This window comes from Rhinatrema bivittatum, chromosome 3 (assembly GCF_901001135.1).
Source record: "Rhinatrema bivittatum chromosome 3, aRhiBiv1.1, whole genome shotgun sequence".
Taxonomy (NCBI): Eukaryota; Metazoa; Chordata; class Amphibia; order Gymnophiona; family Rhinatrematidae; genus Rhinatrema; species Rhinatrema bivittatum.
In genome coordinates, this window is record NC_042617.1 from 220,249,737 (window position 1) to 220,263,296 (window position 13,560).

At 43.8% G+C, this 13,560-nt stretch overlaps 1 protein-coding gene across 2 annotated transcripts in view; it reads right to left on the reverse strand.

The window, feature by feature from the left end:
* Positions 1-1,381: 1,381 nt before the first annotated feature.
* The window catches only part of TBP (TATA-box binding protein), a 247,487-nt gene continuing 235,308 nt past the window's right edge, over positions 1,382-13,560 (reverse strand). For both annotated transcript variants that reach the window (XM_029594207.1, XM_029594205.1), the window contains exon 8: positions 1,382-2,887. In XM_029594207.1, the coding sequence (XP_029450067.1) occupies positions 2,808-2,887 (80 nt within the window). In that variant the 3' untranslated portion in view covers positions 1,382-2,807. The remainder of the gene's footprint in view (positions 2,888-13,560) is intronic.

Here is a 13,560-nt window from a genome sequence, read left to right on the forward strand (position 1 = left end):
TACCACATATTTACTTGGTTGTCTGTGTGGATCAGGAAAACATTGTTGGATAGCTGATCTCTGAAAGCCTATAGCGCGTACCTTTCGCCCAGAAGTTGATTTGACAAGAGCATTCCTGGGTGGACCAGAGACCCTGGGTACTGAGCCCATCTACATGAGCTCCCCACACCAGGGTGGATGCATCGTGGTTAGAACAATTTGGGTAGGGGGACTTCAAAATGAGATCCCCCATTCCAGATTTCAAAGTACCCACCACCAGGAAAACGTGCCCTGAGGGATGAGGTGACTGATGTAATCCTGGAGGCTCTGAGTGCCCTAGCACCACAGTAACCTCAGGGTCCATTGTCCTCTGCGCATGTGTAAACGTGCCATGGCAGTGAAATGGACAGTTGTGGCCATACGGCTCAACAACCTCAACATGTGCCAGGCTGATGCCGCTGGCTCTGTTGGATCTCTGCCACGATGGTCATCAATGTGAAGGCCAATTGAAGTGATGGACTGAGATGGGATTTTGGGTAGTTGAGAACAAACCCTAGTGCCTCCAACACATGGACCTGGTGGCCCCTGCCTGAGACAATGTCTTGATCAGCCAATCATCCAGATTTGGGAAAACATGCAACTCCAGCCTGCGGAGGTGCGCCGCCGCCACCACGACCAGGCATTTTGTGAAGACCCATGGGGCTGATGCAAGCCAAATGGCAACACCTGGTACTGGAAGTGCTGTTTTCTCACCATGAATCAGATATTTTCTGTGAGCAAGGAAGATCTCAATATGGACTTTATGTTTTCGGCACTCCAAGCCCTTATGCACAAGCGGCATGAGGATATCTTGCTGCTGTTGAAGCAGCTGCTCAGTCACCTCCTGCACTTGCTTCCAGATGTCCCACAAGTACTGGCTCATGTAGAGCTGGTAGGCAGCAATGTGGGCAATAAGCATGGTGCCTTAAAATATCTTCCTCCCAAGAGCATCCAATGCTCTATGGTCCTTCCCCGGGAGCACTGAGTAGTGAGTCAAAGCACTTGGCCCTCTTGAGGGCGGATTCGACCACAACTGGCAGCCTTCTGGATGAAGTAAAATCCCATCTGCCTTCTTATTGATGGGAGGCACTGTGAAGGGGTGTTACCAAATCCTCAGCAGGAACTCCCTAAGGATAATGTGTACAGGGATCGCCATGATCATCTTAAGAGGCTCTATGAACTGTAGAATCTCAAGCATTTTGTGCCTGGCATTCTCTGTCAATAACTGAAATGGGATGGCTTCCATCACCCTCACAAAACCTGCGAAGGTTAAGTCCTAAGGTGGAGACTTCCTTCACTCCCCTCTGGAGAAGGTTCTGAAGGAAGACCCTTGAAGCCTTTGGAGAAGGACTCCGAAGTGTCAACCTCCCAGGAGTCAAGGGTTCCTCATCTTCACTGTAGGAGACAGGGTCCCTAGGTGCTTCGCCTATATCCAGAGGTGCAGACACCAGTGGACAGAGGGGCAAGTCTCAGCATCTCTACCAGGCTCAGTGAAGCTTCCTCCTCTGAGGAGCTTGCAACAACCAACGTATCGGTAGGGGGTTGCCTTGGTGCCCTGGGAACAGACACCAGCTGGGTCGGCAATTTATTTATTTAAAAAAAAATTTCTATACCGTCGTTTAGTTATGTACCATCACAACAGTTTACAGGGAGGCACAAATATTTAAGTTTGTGTATACTATTCTAACAAGAGTGCCCATAAGTTTTCAGTTACAAGTTTTCATAAAATAATGTATATGGTAAGTGGCATGGATCTAGTCCATTTATATGAATGATAAGGTAGTCAAACAAGTATTGTGTTTTATACTGAGTTTCTCTAATATTAGCGGTAATGCACCGATGAGCAGGTTAAGCTTCTCCAGAAGTAGTGCGAGGATGGGCGGCACCGTCAATGTGCCTAGTCAAAGTTCTAGAAAATTTGACATAAGTTTTCCACATCGTGGCTCCATCTGATGTCACCCATGTGTGAGGAATACCATCCTGTTTGACCTTGGAGATAGTAGAATTTTTGAATTAAAAAAAATTAAACACCTGGGTTGGGGACTCCCTGTTTTGTTTTGTTTTTAACAAAGAATACGATGTCTATCTAAGGAGGATGAATTTGGGACAAAATTTGTTGATATGCCAATTTACTGCTACTCTGTTGCAATCCTATCCACCTTAGAACAATTCATAATACTTTAAGGAATTAAAAAATAATTCAGCCAAGAAGCCTGTCCTGGATTATATTTTCAATAATAAATTTATTATGTCCTGGAAACACTGGAAAGAGAAGGAATGTCTCTGCTATATAAATAAGTCTACAAGTTAAAAAATCTAGAATAAAACTGGCTTTAAAAATCAAAATGTTTTGAAACAGATTTACAAAAAGCAAAGGGTGGTTATAGAGGAGGATCATGACACAAAATGTAACACAGTAATTAAAGAGGTCTCACTTTGTGACCTGTACAGTCATTTGTTTAAAACCACCATTATGTCTAATAAAAGGGGCTCTAAAAATTTTAATAGTAAACTGTGTGCAAGACCAGTCTAATGAAACAAGATCATAGTAACTTAGCAGTAGAGACATAGCCCAAACAATGGCACTGCATTCCCCACACAAATACTGTACCAGTGAAATTGACACTAGCAAGAGAATTACTCCAGATGTGAGGGTCACAATGTGCAAATGAAGTCTTTAGGTCTTCTGCTACTTCTGTGTCAGGAGAAGGATAGCCGTTTAAAAATATGCCAGCAGCCATAATAAAAAAAAAAAAAAAAAAAAAAGAACTTGCAAGAAATAAAAGCTGTTACGTTGTCTTCCGAAATCCCTTTAAAATAGGATATATGTTCTCAAAAGCTTCATAAATTTCTGCACGGACTTTAGCACCTAAAAAAAACCCCAAACAAAACAAAACACTTAATCATGACATGTAAGTTTTGCATGTTTATTTATATTCTGATTTTTTTTTTTGGCACTTCAAAGTGGATTACATTCAGGTACTGTAGGTTATTTCCCAGCCCCCAGAGTATTTACAAAGCAGCAGAGGGTAAAGTGACTTGCTCAAGGTCACAAGGAGTGGCAGTGGGATTTGAGCCCTGGTTTCCCTGGTTTATAGTCCACTGCTCTAACCACTAGGCTACTACTCTACTCCAATTTCCTATAAAAATATAATGCATTCAAGGCCCTATGGACTAGCCCCAGATCATGTTCAAAAACATTTGTCTATTCATATAAGCTCAAGTATGCTCCTGCAATTGGCTAGGCAAGCTTAAAGCAACAATGATGACATTTTTGTTACATAGTTCAACTGGCAGATAAAAAAGTAATTAAAAAGGTATAGCTCTTATTTTCATTTGTATCTAATTTCTAAAATCTGGATACTGCTGTGCCAGCCCTTATCAAAAGGTAGCACACAGACTTGCATATTTTATGTAGTATTTATTATTTCATGAATTATTTGTTTTGACTTTGCTGTATACAAATTAGACAAGTAGTATGAATTGATGCTCAGTAATAAGTAAAGACAAGAATTCTACAGTTTGTCTATGTCAAAGTAAAAGGAGAAATTAATACTTACCTGATAATTTCCTTTCCTCAAGTAAGGTCAGGTCAATTCCCACAAGTGGATTATGCCACCTCTGCCAGCAGATGGAGATAGAGCAAAAGCTGAAATCACTGTGGACAAAACTGATTATACTTGAACATTATTATTAACAATCAACCACTCATGCTTCCAAACTAACAGAAACTCTGAGCTCAGCCAAAAGAAGGAACATATATAGTAAACTAAGGGCTACAGAAGCCACTTACCAGTCTTCAACGAAAAGCAGAAATCATACTCTTCATAGTCTGCCCGAAGAAAGGCTAACCATAAATTTGAACATAGGCAGCCGAGGGCAGATCGCTCAGAACACAAGGCCTCAAAGACCCTCCAAATAAACATAGGCTACAGAAGAAGAAAACTTCCGGGCCTGAAGTTACAGCAAGCGAAATACCCTGTTTTAACAACCGAGCCCTTTCAATGGCCAAACTGTAAGACAAAATGGACCCATATCCTCATGCAGAATAGGCTCCTGATGCAACAGATCCATACGAGACGGCAGCCTGAGGGGACTGTCCACCAGAAGTCTCTGGAAATTGGCATACCATAGCCTTCGAGCCCAATCCAGAGCCACTAAATTGCAATTTTCTGGACCAGCCTGCCTATCAGTGGCCAGGGCAGAAACACATTCAGCAGGGTACCGCGAGATAACTCCTTAATGAGAAAATCTATGCCCATTGCTTTTGGATCCTGCCTATGACTGAAGAAGCGTGGAACCTTCATGTTGTTGAAGGTCACCAACAAGCCCCTAGCAGTTCACCAGGAGCTGAAACACCTCACCCGGCAGCTCCCATTCTCCTGAGTCCAAGCTTCTCTTGCTGAGGAAACAGTCTCTATTATTTCCAGCTTCTATTATTTCCAGCAATATGAGAGGCAGATATGCTAACAAGATACTGCCCCGTCCACACCATGAGCGCATCTATCTCCTCTGACACCCATTGACTCTTGGTGCCACCCTGATGATTGATTTAAGCCACCATTGTTGCATTGTCGGACAGTATCTGGAGCGCTGGAGCCTTTAGTCACTTGGCAAAACTCAGGCACGCTAACCAAACCACTCATGCCTACAGTCTGTTGATGTTTCACTGCCACTCTGCTGCATTCCAGTGCCCTTGCACCATCAACTCCTGACAGCGAGGTCCCCCCCCTCCCCCCAGCCCAGGAGGCTCATATCTGTCGTAAGTACCAATCATTTCAGTGTCTTCAGGGAAATTCCTTTCTTGAGATGATCCACCTGTAACCACTAGTTCAACTGGGACCTCACCTCCAATGGGAGACGAGGCCTCACCACATAGTTCTGTAACTGTGGACTCCAATGAGAAATATGTGCCCTTGTCCTGGGAACCACGTCTAATGCGGCAGCCATCAATCCCAGGACCTGCAGATAAGACCACACAGTCGGACAAATAGAGTTCTGCAGGGATCAAATCTGCACTATCAATGTGTGGATCAGAAACTACAGCAGAGAAAATCTGCCCTGCCTTGTATCGAATCGAACCCCAGGATACTCTAGGATCTGAGATGGCTGCAAATTGCTCATGGCCAGATTTACCACCCAGCCTAATTCCTGTAGCAATGAATCAACTTTACGAGAAGCACAAAGACTCTAGTCCACGTTCTTGGCTCAAACTAAAATGCCCACCCTGCAGAGAGCTGCCGCAACCACCACTATAAACTTGGAAATGGTCCTGGGCACCGTGGCTAACCCAGAATAGCAAACCGGAGGAACTGCTGATGCTACTGATGGGTGGGAATATGGAGATACGCCTCCATCAGATTCAGACATTCAATGTACTCCCATGGTTGTACTGCCATTATGACTGAGCACACTGTTCCCCATCCTGAAATGTGTTACTTGTAAAAGTCGGTTGATGGCCCTGAGATCCAGTATGGGCCGAAACAGCCATTTCTTTTTGAGCACGACAAAATAAATGGAATGGCGGCCCATATTTCACTGCGATTTGGGAACAGGAGTCACAGCTTTTAGGTTCAACAGCCTTTGTAATGTTGCTTCCAGTTCTATCCTTTTCTGAAGGGAGTTGCATGAAGATACCATAAAGGCATCCTGAGAAATGTGAGGAAATTCTAGAGCATAACCGTCCCAAACCGCTTTGAGAATTCATTGATCCAAAGTAATTTGGGCCTACCTGTGATAAAAACAGGATAGGTGGCCAAATATCTCCTGCACCAATAGGTAAGCCTATAACCCTTCATTGGGAAGACCAAAGGGTTCCACCTCCAGAGCCCGCATACTTTCGAGGCCCTTGGGAGTGAAAGTACTAAGAAGGGACGGGACCTCTGGGAAGAACCTCCCCCGTATGGCTGAAAATACCAGTAGTGTCTAGGGCTGCCTCTTACCCAAATAAAAGACCGGGCAATGGGTTTCTTGTCCTCTGGCAAATGAGGGACTTGGGTCTCTCCTCATTTGCTTGCCAATTTTTCCAATTCACCTCCAAAATAAAAGTGAGCCCTTGAAGGGCAACTTGGTAAGATTAGCTTTCGAAATAGTATCTGCTGACCAGTGGCTGAGCCAGTTACTGCCTGGCTGCAATTACCAAAGCAGCTCCCCTGGCAGCTGTGTGAACCAAGTCACAGCCCATATCAGCTAAAGCAGCAGTCCCCGGTTCTATCATAGATCCAAGATAGGACACGGCGCTACCAGATTCTTGACAAAGAACAAGGTAGCCTGAGCTACCAAGGCGCAACAAGAAACAATCTGCAAGTTCATCATCATTGCCTCAATGCTTGCTTCAGGATAGCCTCAATCTCACTATACTGAGCATCCTTCAGTGCCCTCTACCAGGATGGTGGTACAATTCGTGACAGAACACACCAAGGCATCCAACTAAGGGGAACACAACTGCTCTCTGGCCTGCGGATCTAAGGGGTATAAACCCGCCAAGCTAAGTCCTCCTTTAAAGGACGCGTCTGATGCACTCATTTCAGATCAATCAGTTCCTGGACTGCATCCAGGAATGGAAAGAAACAAGAAGTCTTGCACAGGGTGACCAAAATGGGATCCTCCTTTTGCAACCCCAAGGAGTCAGACCCAGCTACTCCGAGGGTCTTCAAGGTCTGAGAGATCAACTCATCTCTATGAAAGAAATGGAAAAGAGTTCTACAAGGCTCCATATATTTGGGGGAATCTCCCGGGAGAGCCAGCACTATAATCATTGGTATCATCTTAATCCACCTATATTCAAGCCTTGTCAGAGTGCCCTGTGTTACAGCGCTTGATCGTGGAGACAAGTGGAGGAGTGCACTGAGTGCAAGGACCCACATTAGTAGGCACTGCTAGTTCAGAAAACCAGCCCTGTAGAAATGTCTGCAATCCCTTGAAGAATTCCACCCAGGAAAAAAAAAAAGACAGGTTCATTCCAGGCCCCATAGGCCCGAATCTGACAGCCTAGGAGTGAGTGTGTCCTGAGGACTCAGTCTGTAGATCGATCAAGGGAGAGGACACCCCCATCATTTCACCCTCGGCCCCACTCCCCGCAGCCCGAGGAGATGGATAATTGGCAAAATCAGAAGGTAATAAATCTCCCTGAGCATCCAGGCAACGCTGACACAGGGTTAAGAAAGCTCTGGCTGAATGGCTCTGATGTGGCATGCAGCATAAATATATAAGCACTTAAGCTTCTTCGCCGCGAGCGCCATAGTTGTAAGTGCGCAGAATGGTAAAAGCTTGCGCCTAGATTATCTGCACGTAAATAAAACGCACCCAAAATGGACGCACAAAAATGTGCATCTAAGTACACGCCTAGGCTGCATGTCCAACTAGATGTCCAAACTGGGCACCCAATACAGACACTAAAAAAAGACACCGAAGTTGGTCGCACAAATGTGTGTCCAGATTAAAGAACACACAAACTGGATGCACAGGTGAGAAGAGACAGACAACCGGATGCGCAGACATGCGCCAATGGCCATGCTGCGAAAAACGTGTGAATCACCTCGCTGCCTACCACGTGCCAAAAGGAGAGAAGCCTGGAAGTGGGCCCTAACCAAATAGCTGCTCAACCCACCACTCCTGCACTACCTCCTCACCTCACAGAACTCCCCAGAGATGTGAGCGAGACAGCTGAACACAGAGGTAACAGACCCCTTCTCCTGCTGCCTTTTTTTTTTTAAAGTCAAAATCTTCTACCCAAGCTCAGCCCTCCCTGGCTGAGAGCAGGAATGGGTCCAAGCTACAGGGAGAGAGGGCAAAAGCCTTCACTGCCAAGCTTCTTTCGGCCTGCAACCACTAATTGAAATTTAGGCCCACGCCACTCAAGGCTACCGGACTGTGGTCACACTACTGAGGGAGGAACAGCATGGCTTCACCTCTAAAGGCAAGCAGTGCTATACAGACTTCTCGTCTTTCTTTATTTTTGTGTTTTTACTCACAGACAATCCCCTGAAGGGAAATGCATGTCTACCATCTGCTGGAGACAGAATACTGGTGGACAGATGTCAATTTTTTCGTATTCTTCATCTGCTGGCAGAATTGCATAACCCACTCATGGGCACCAACCTGCCCGAATGCTGAGAAATGTAAAAATATACTAAAAACCACCAGGAGTGCCTAACACCTAAGGAACAGCTGCATGCATGAAAATATGCAACTATGTTTTAGGCTCTATAATTGAAAGAAAACTTAAGAATTACTTACAATACAAATTAAAATATCTTTTTTTCACATTTTAACAACTTTTTACAGGTATTTGCTGACATTTTTCACATTTATTTAAAAGTGTTTTACTGTTTTTACAATTGAAAATTAATCAAAACTGTTCACAAAATTAAACATACATAATCTGAGTAAAACAAAGGCATAAAAACATAAGACTAAAACAGTAATATCACAAAACACAACTCTGCTACAAAATTAATACAAAAGTGCCAATAGGTGAGAAGGTCCGGATGGGAGCAACAGCAATAATTAAGAACCAGTACTAGCAGGAAGATCAAAGAACAGTTTCACTAGAACCTCTGCAGGCATATTATGCAGTCGAGAAGTGTAAATGGGATCAATTATTGCAGCAGGTTGCAGCTCCATGACGTTTCATCATTTATGATTGTCAGTATCGTGCATATCTACAAGGTAATTCAAGCTGAGCCTACATATATTGCATATCTCAATTAAAATATTCCTATTATACAAGCCCCTGACCACTGTACCCACTGCCCAGAGAAAGTGAAATAAGAACCTTGCATGTCATTACTAACAATAATAAGATTATATGACTACTTTGGATTTCTGAAAATTTTAGCCTCAACTCTTTCAGTTTTTGTTCCATGCTCTAGAACAGTGATTCTTAGCCAGTGTGTCGCCAAGTACTGGCAGCTGTGTTGCGGCTCAGGGTGTCCCACTGCCCTGGTTGTGCTTCCCCGTTCCCTGCCCCCATGGGCCAATGGGAAGCCTCCTCCATTCTTCCTTCTCTCGCACAGGCCAATCTGAAGCCTCCTCCCTTCTACCTGCCAGTGGGAGTAGGAAGAAGGGAGGAAGCCTCTGATTGGTCGATGAGGCAGGAAGGAGGAGCATAACATAGACCGGGGGGGATGGCAGTGTTGAAGCAAGGCCACCATGGGAGCTCATCCCAGTAGCAGCGAAGAGGAAACTTGACCCTGGCCAAGCAAGGCTGCCACGGGAGCTCATCCCCGTGGTGGTGAAGAAGCCCTAGCCAGACCCCAATGAATCAAGGCCACCACGGGAGCTCATCCATGAGGCGGTGGAGAGGAAGCCCGACCCCGACCAAGCAAGGCCACCATGGGAGCCCATCCCCGTGGTGGTGAAGAGGAAGCCAGACTCCGACCAAGCAAGGCCACCACAGGAGCTCATCTCCGTGATGGTGAAGAAGCCCAAGCCAGACCCCAACGAATCAAGGCCACCATGGGAGCTTATTTCCGTGATGACAAAAAAGAAGGCCGCTGGGGTTAAGCCGCAGCGGAACTGGAGCCCATCTCTGCAGCGAAGGAAGAAGAGGTTTGGCGGTGAGGCCCAGTGCATGCATGTGAGAATGGGAGCCTGGGTAAGAGCTGATGGGTATGGGTGTGGGTGTGAATGGGTGAGAGAGATGTGTGTGTGATTTTGAGCTTGTATATACATTGAGAGCATGTGTGTGTGTGTGGTTGTGGGCCCTAAGAAGAGGAGCATGAGGAGAGACCTTCAGCAGCCGCTGCTGCTTCTGGTGTGTGCTTTTGGCTTGCAAGGGAAAGGAGTAGGAGAGTTGCTGGAGAGGGTAAGTAAAGGTGTCTTTTTAAGTTTATTTTTCTTGATTGACTGCCATTTTAATTGGGTATTATGTAATGTGTCTTTTGAAATATTTAATTGGTATTTGGACTTGTTTTAATAATTTTTATTTTAATTGTTGGATATTATTCCGTTCAGCAGCTGTTTTGTAACATTTTTAATATAGCTTTACAATTATTTCTGTGTGGGACTCTATAGCAGTTTGGCTTATTCTGTTTTTCCAATAGGAAATGTATTAGTATTTAGGGCCTGGTTTAATAGTTGTATTTCTTAGATAGGGTTGTTACTGTTTGAGTGTGTTCCATAATACAGGTGCAACTTTGTGCGGGTTAGTTTGTGTGCATTATTGCAAATCCTGAGAGTCTGTTAGGTGCTATATTTCTCTTTCCATTTCTCCAGGTTCACATTGCATGCAGAGTGGCTTTTTTGGTTTCCCATTCCAGTTTCTGTCACCATATTTATAATTTGTGGTTTTTCTGTACTTGGTGAAGGTCAGTTTTGGGTATGTGACCGAGGTGAGGTATTACTAGCATATAGGCATTTGTATCAATCTTATTTGTTGTGTTTTCTCAATAGGATATGCATTAGTGGTAAAATATTGTCTTTTCATAAGGAAGGCTATTAAGAACATAAGAACATAAGAAATTGCCATGCTGGGTCAGACCAAGGGTCCATCAAGCCCAGCATCCTGTTTCCAACAGTGGCCAATCCAGGCCACAAGAACCTGGCAATTACCCAAACACTAAGACGAACCCATGCTACTGATGCAATTAATAGCAGTGGCTATTCCCTAAGTATAATTGATTAATAGCCATTAAGGACTTCTCCTCCAAGAACTTATCCAAACCTTTTTTGAACCCAGCTACACTAAATGCACTAATTAAATCCTCTGGCAACAAATTCCAGAGCTTTATTGTGCGTTGAGTGAAAAAGAATTTTCTCCGATTAGTCTTAAATGTGCTACTTGCTAACTTCATGGAATGCCCCCTAGTCCTTCCACTATTCGAAAGTGAAAATAACAGTCACATCTACTCATTCAAGACCTCTTCATGATCTTAAAGAGCTCTATCATATCCCCCCTCAGCAGTCTCTTCTCCAAGCTGAACAGCCCTAACTTCTTCAGCCTTTCCTCATAGGGAAGCTGTCCATCCCCTTTATCATTTTGGTTGCCCTTCTCTGTACTTTCTCCATCACAACTATATCTTTTTTGAGGTGCGGCGACCAGAATTGTTCCATCCAGGAACTTTATCTCTAGCATATCCTGATATTACATTTACCCAGTCAATATTGGAGTAATTGAAATCTCCCATTATTACTGCACTACCAATTTGATTAGCTTACATAATTTCTCTTAGCATTTCATCGTCCATCTCATCATTTTGGACAGGTGTACGTTAGCATACTCCTACTGCTATACTTTTTCCCGAAACACATGGGATTTCTATCCATAAAATTCCATTGTGCATTTAGTCTCTTGCAGGATTCTTATCCTGTTGGACTCTATGCCACCCCGGATATAAAGTGCCACCCCCTCCACCAAGTTGCTCCCCTCCTATCATTGCGATATAATTTGTACCCTGATATGACACTATCCATTGGTTCTCAAATTTCAGATCTATTGTGCCTGGTAGTAAAGGGAGTTTGTCTTGCTTTTACCGAGATGTCGTCAGAACCAGAATATTTTTTTTGTATGGCGAGTTGTACAGGGTAATGCCCTAGATCTGCTCTGCACTCATTGCTGGGGGTTGAGGGGATTCCTGTGGATGCAGAGTGCATGTTTGTTTGTTACAATACTACTACGTTTCGATGTTTCAATTTTACTATGTATCATTAAGACACCTTAATCTCAAGTTCTATCCTTATATGTTATAATGTTTAAATAATAGTCTCCTCATCCTCAAGTTATTTTGTTCAAATGTATCAATAATAAGACACCTTTAGTCTTACTATTCCCGAAGTTACAATGTGAACCGATGTGATATACCCCAATTAATGTCGGTATATAGAACCAAATAAATAAAAATGTTTACAATTACCCCCCTTGATGGTCACATGTTCAGTGTGTCACACATGTGAGAACCATTGTCAGGTGTGTCCCAGCCAAAAAAAGGTTGAGAACCACTGGTCTAGGGTATACAACATAAGGAGCAAAGAAACTGAAGGGATGAAGGGCTACAGTTTCAAAAATCAAAATTAATCAAAATTTTGAAAATTTGCAGAATTCTCATCATGCTATCATGTACACTGACTAGGCAATCCTTTACAATTTTTACCAATAAGAAAACCTGCCAGTGGTTTTTTTTTTTGTTTTGTTTTTTTTATAAACACTAGAGGACATGGTCATACCCTTTATTCCAGAAAAGAAAATATATAGGCAAAAATGAAAGGAGGCCAAGAAATAGAATTGTTATTGAGAATAATTTAGCACTGTATTTTCAAAATGATTCATATATACTCTGTATACTTAACAGTATTACATCTGTAAAAGCCACTCAGCTCATTTGATTAAGCAGAGTTGCTTTCCTGTAACAGGTGATTCCCCAGGACAGCAGAATGTAGTCCTCACATGTGGGTGACATCAGGTGGAGCCCTGTCACGGAACACTTGTCAAAGTTTCTAGAAACTTTGACTGGGCCACTGAGCATGCCCAGCATGGCACCAACCCTGCAGCCACCAGGGGTCCCCCTTCAGTCTCCTTTGTAGCAAAAAGTATGAGCGAAAATATAAAATAAGAAAACATAAATCAACTCAACTCCGCAGGGTGGCGGGCAGGTTTCGTGAGGACTACATACTGCTGTCCTGGGAGAACACCTGTTACAGGTAAGTAACTGTTTTCTCCCAGGACAAGCAGGATGGTAGTCCTCAGTTGTGGGTGAATAGCAAGCTACAGACTGGCTCATGACTCACTCAACTGGGGTACTGTTGGTAACTATGAGTCAGTTTGAAATAGAACGGGCCATGGTAGTACGAGTTGAGTTTCCATGTGGAAGAAATTCTGTTGTACAGTCAGGCATCGTCTAGGTAATAGTGGGCTGCGAAGGAATGAAGATAACTTCGTGTAACAGACCCACTGGTACAGTCAGTCAGTATTTAACGATAGTGTGCTACTAATGCTGTTATGGTTCTGTGCATTGTCTGAAGCAAGTGAAGGAAGGTGTCATAGCCACCGTACTCATAGGTTTGCTTTAAGAAAGAGACAGTCTGGTGGATTTCACGTGGACTGTAGAACTTGCATAGAAATGCAAGCTGTATTTTACAGTTCAAGTGTGTAAAGGACGATCACTAGTGAGTGTAAGTCCTTGAAGTGGATAGCTGGATTCTGATTGTAATCAGGTAACACCCGAAGAAGGAATATAGGTGAGTGCACAGAACTATTAGGTTATGTAGATAAGCTTCTGATGAAATACCTCACCCGGGATTGAACCGGTATGGATTATCCCATCTCTGGTGTGAAATGTAATTAATGGTAGTGAAGTAACTTCAGAGGAGACTGGAAACTAGAGTTGAAAGATCTGCCATAGAGAGTGTACCAGTTGTCATGTGGCACTTTCTGAAGAGGCCCATGAATATCATGGGGCCTTTTGTGTGTTGTAGATCCACGAATGTCTTGCTATGAGTGGTGTCTGAGGGTACATCTATACCAGACCTAGTTTCCAAGGAAGAGTTAAGGTGTCTATGGATGGTGGTCTGCCATCTCTGTGTTGAGAGCAGAATCATTCATTT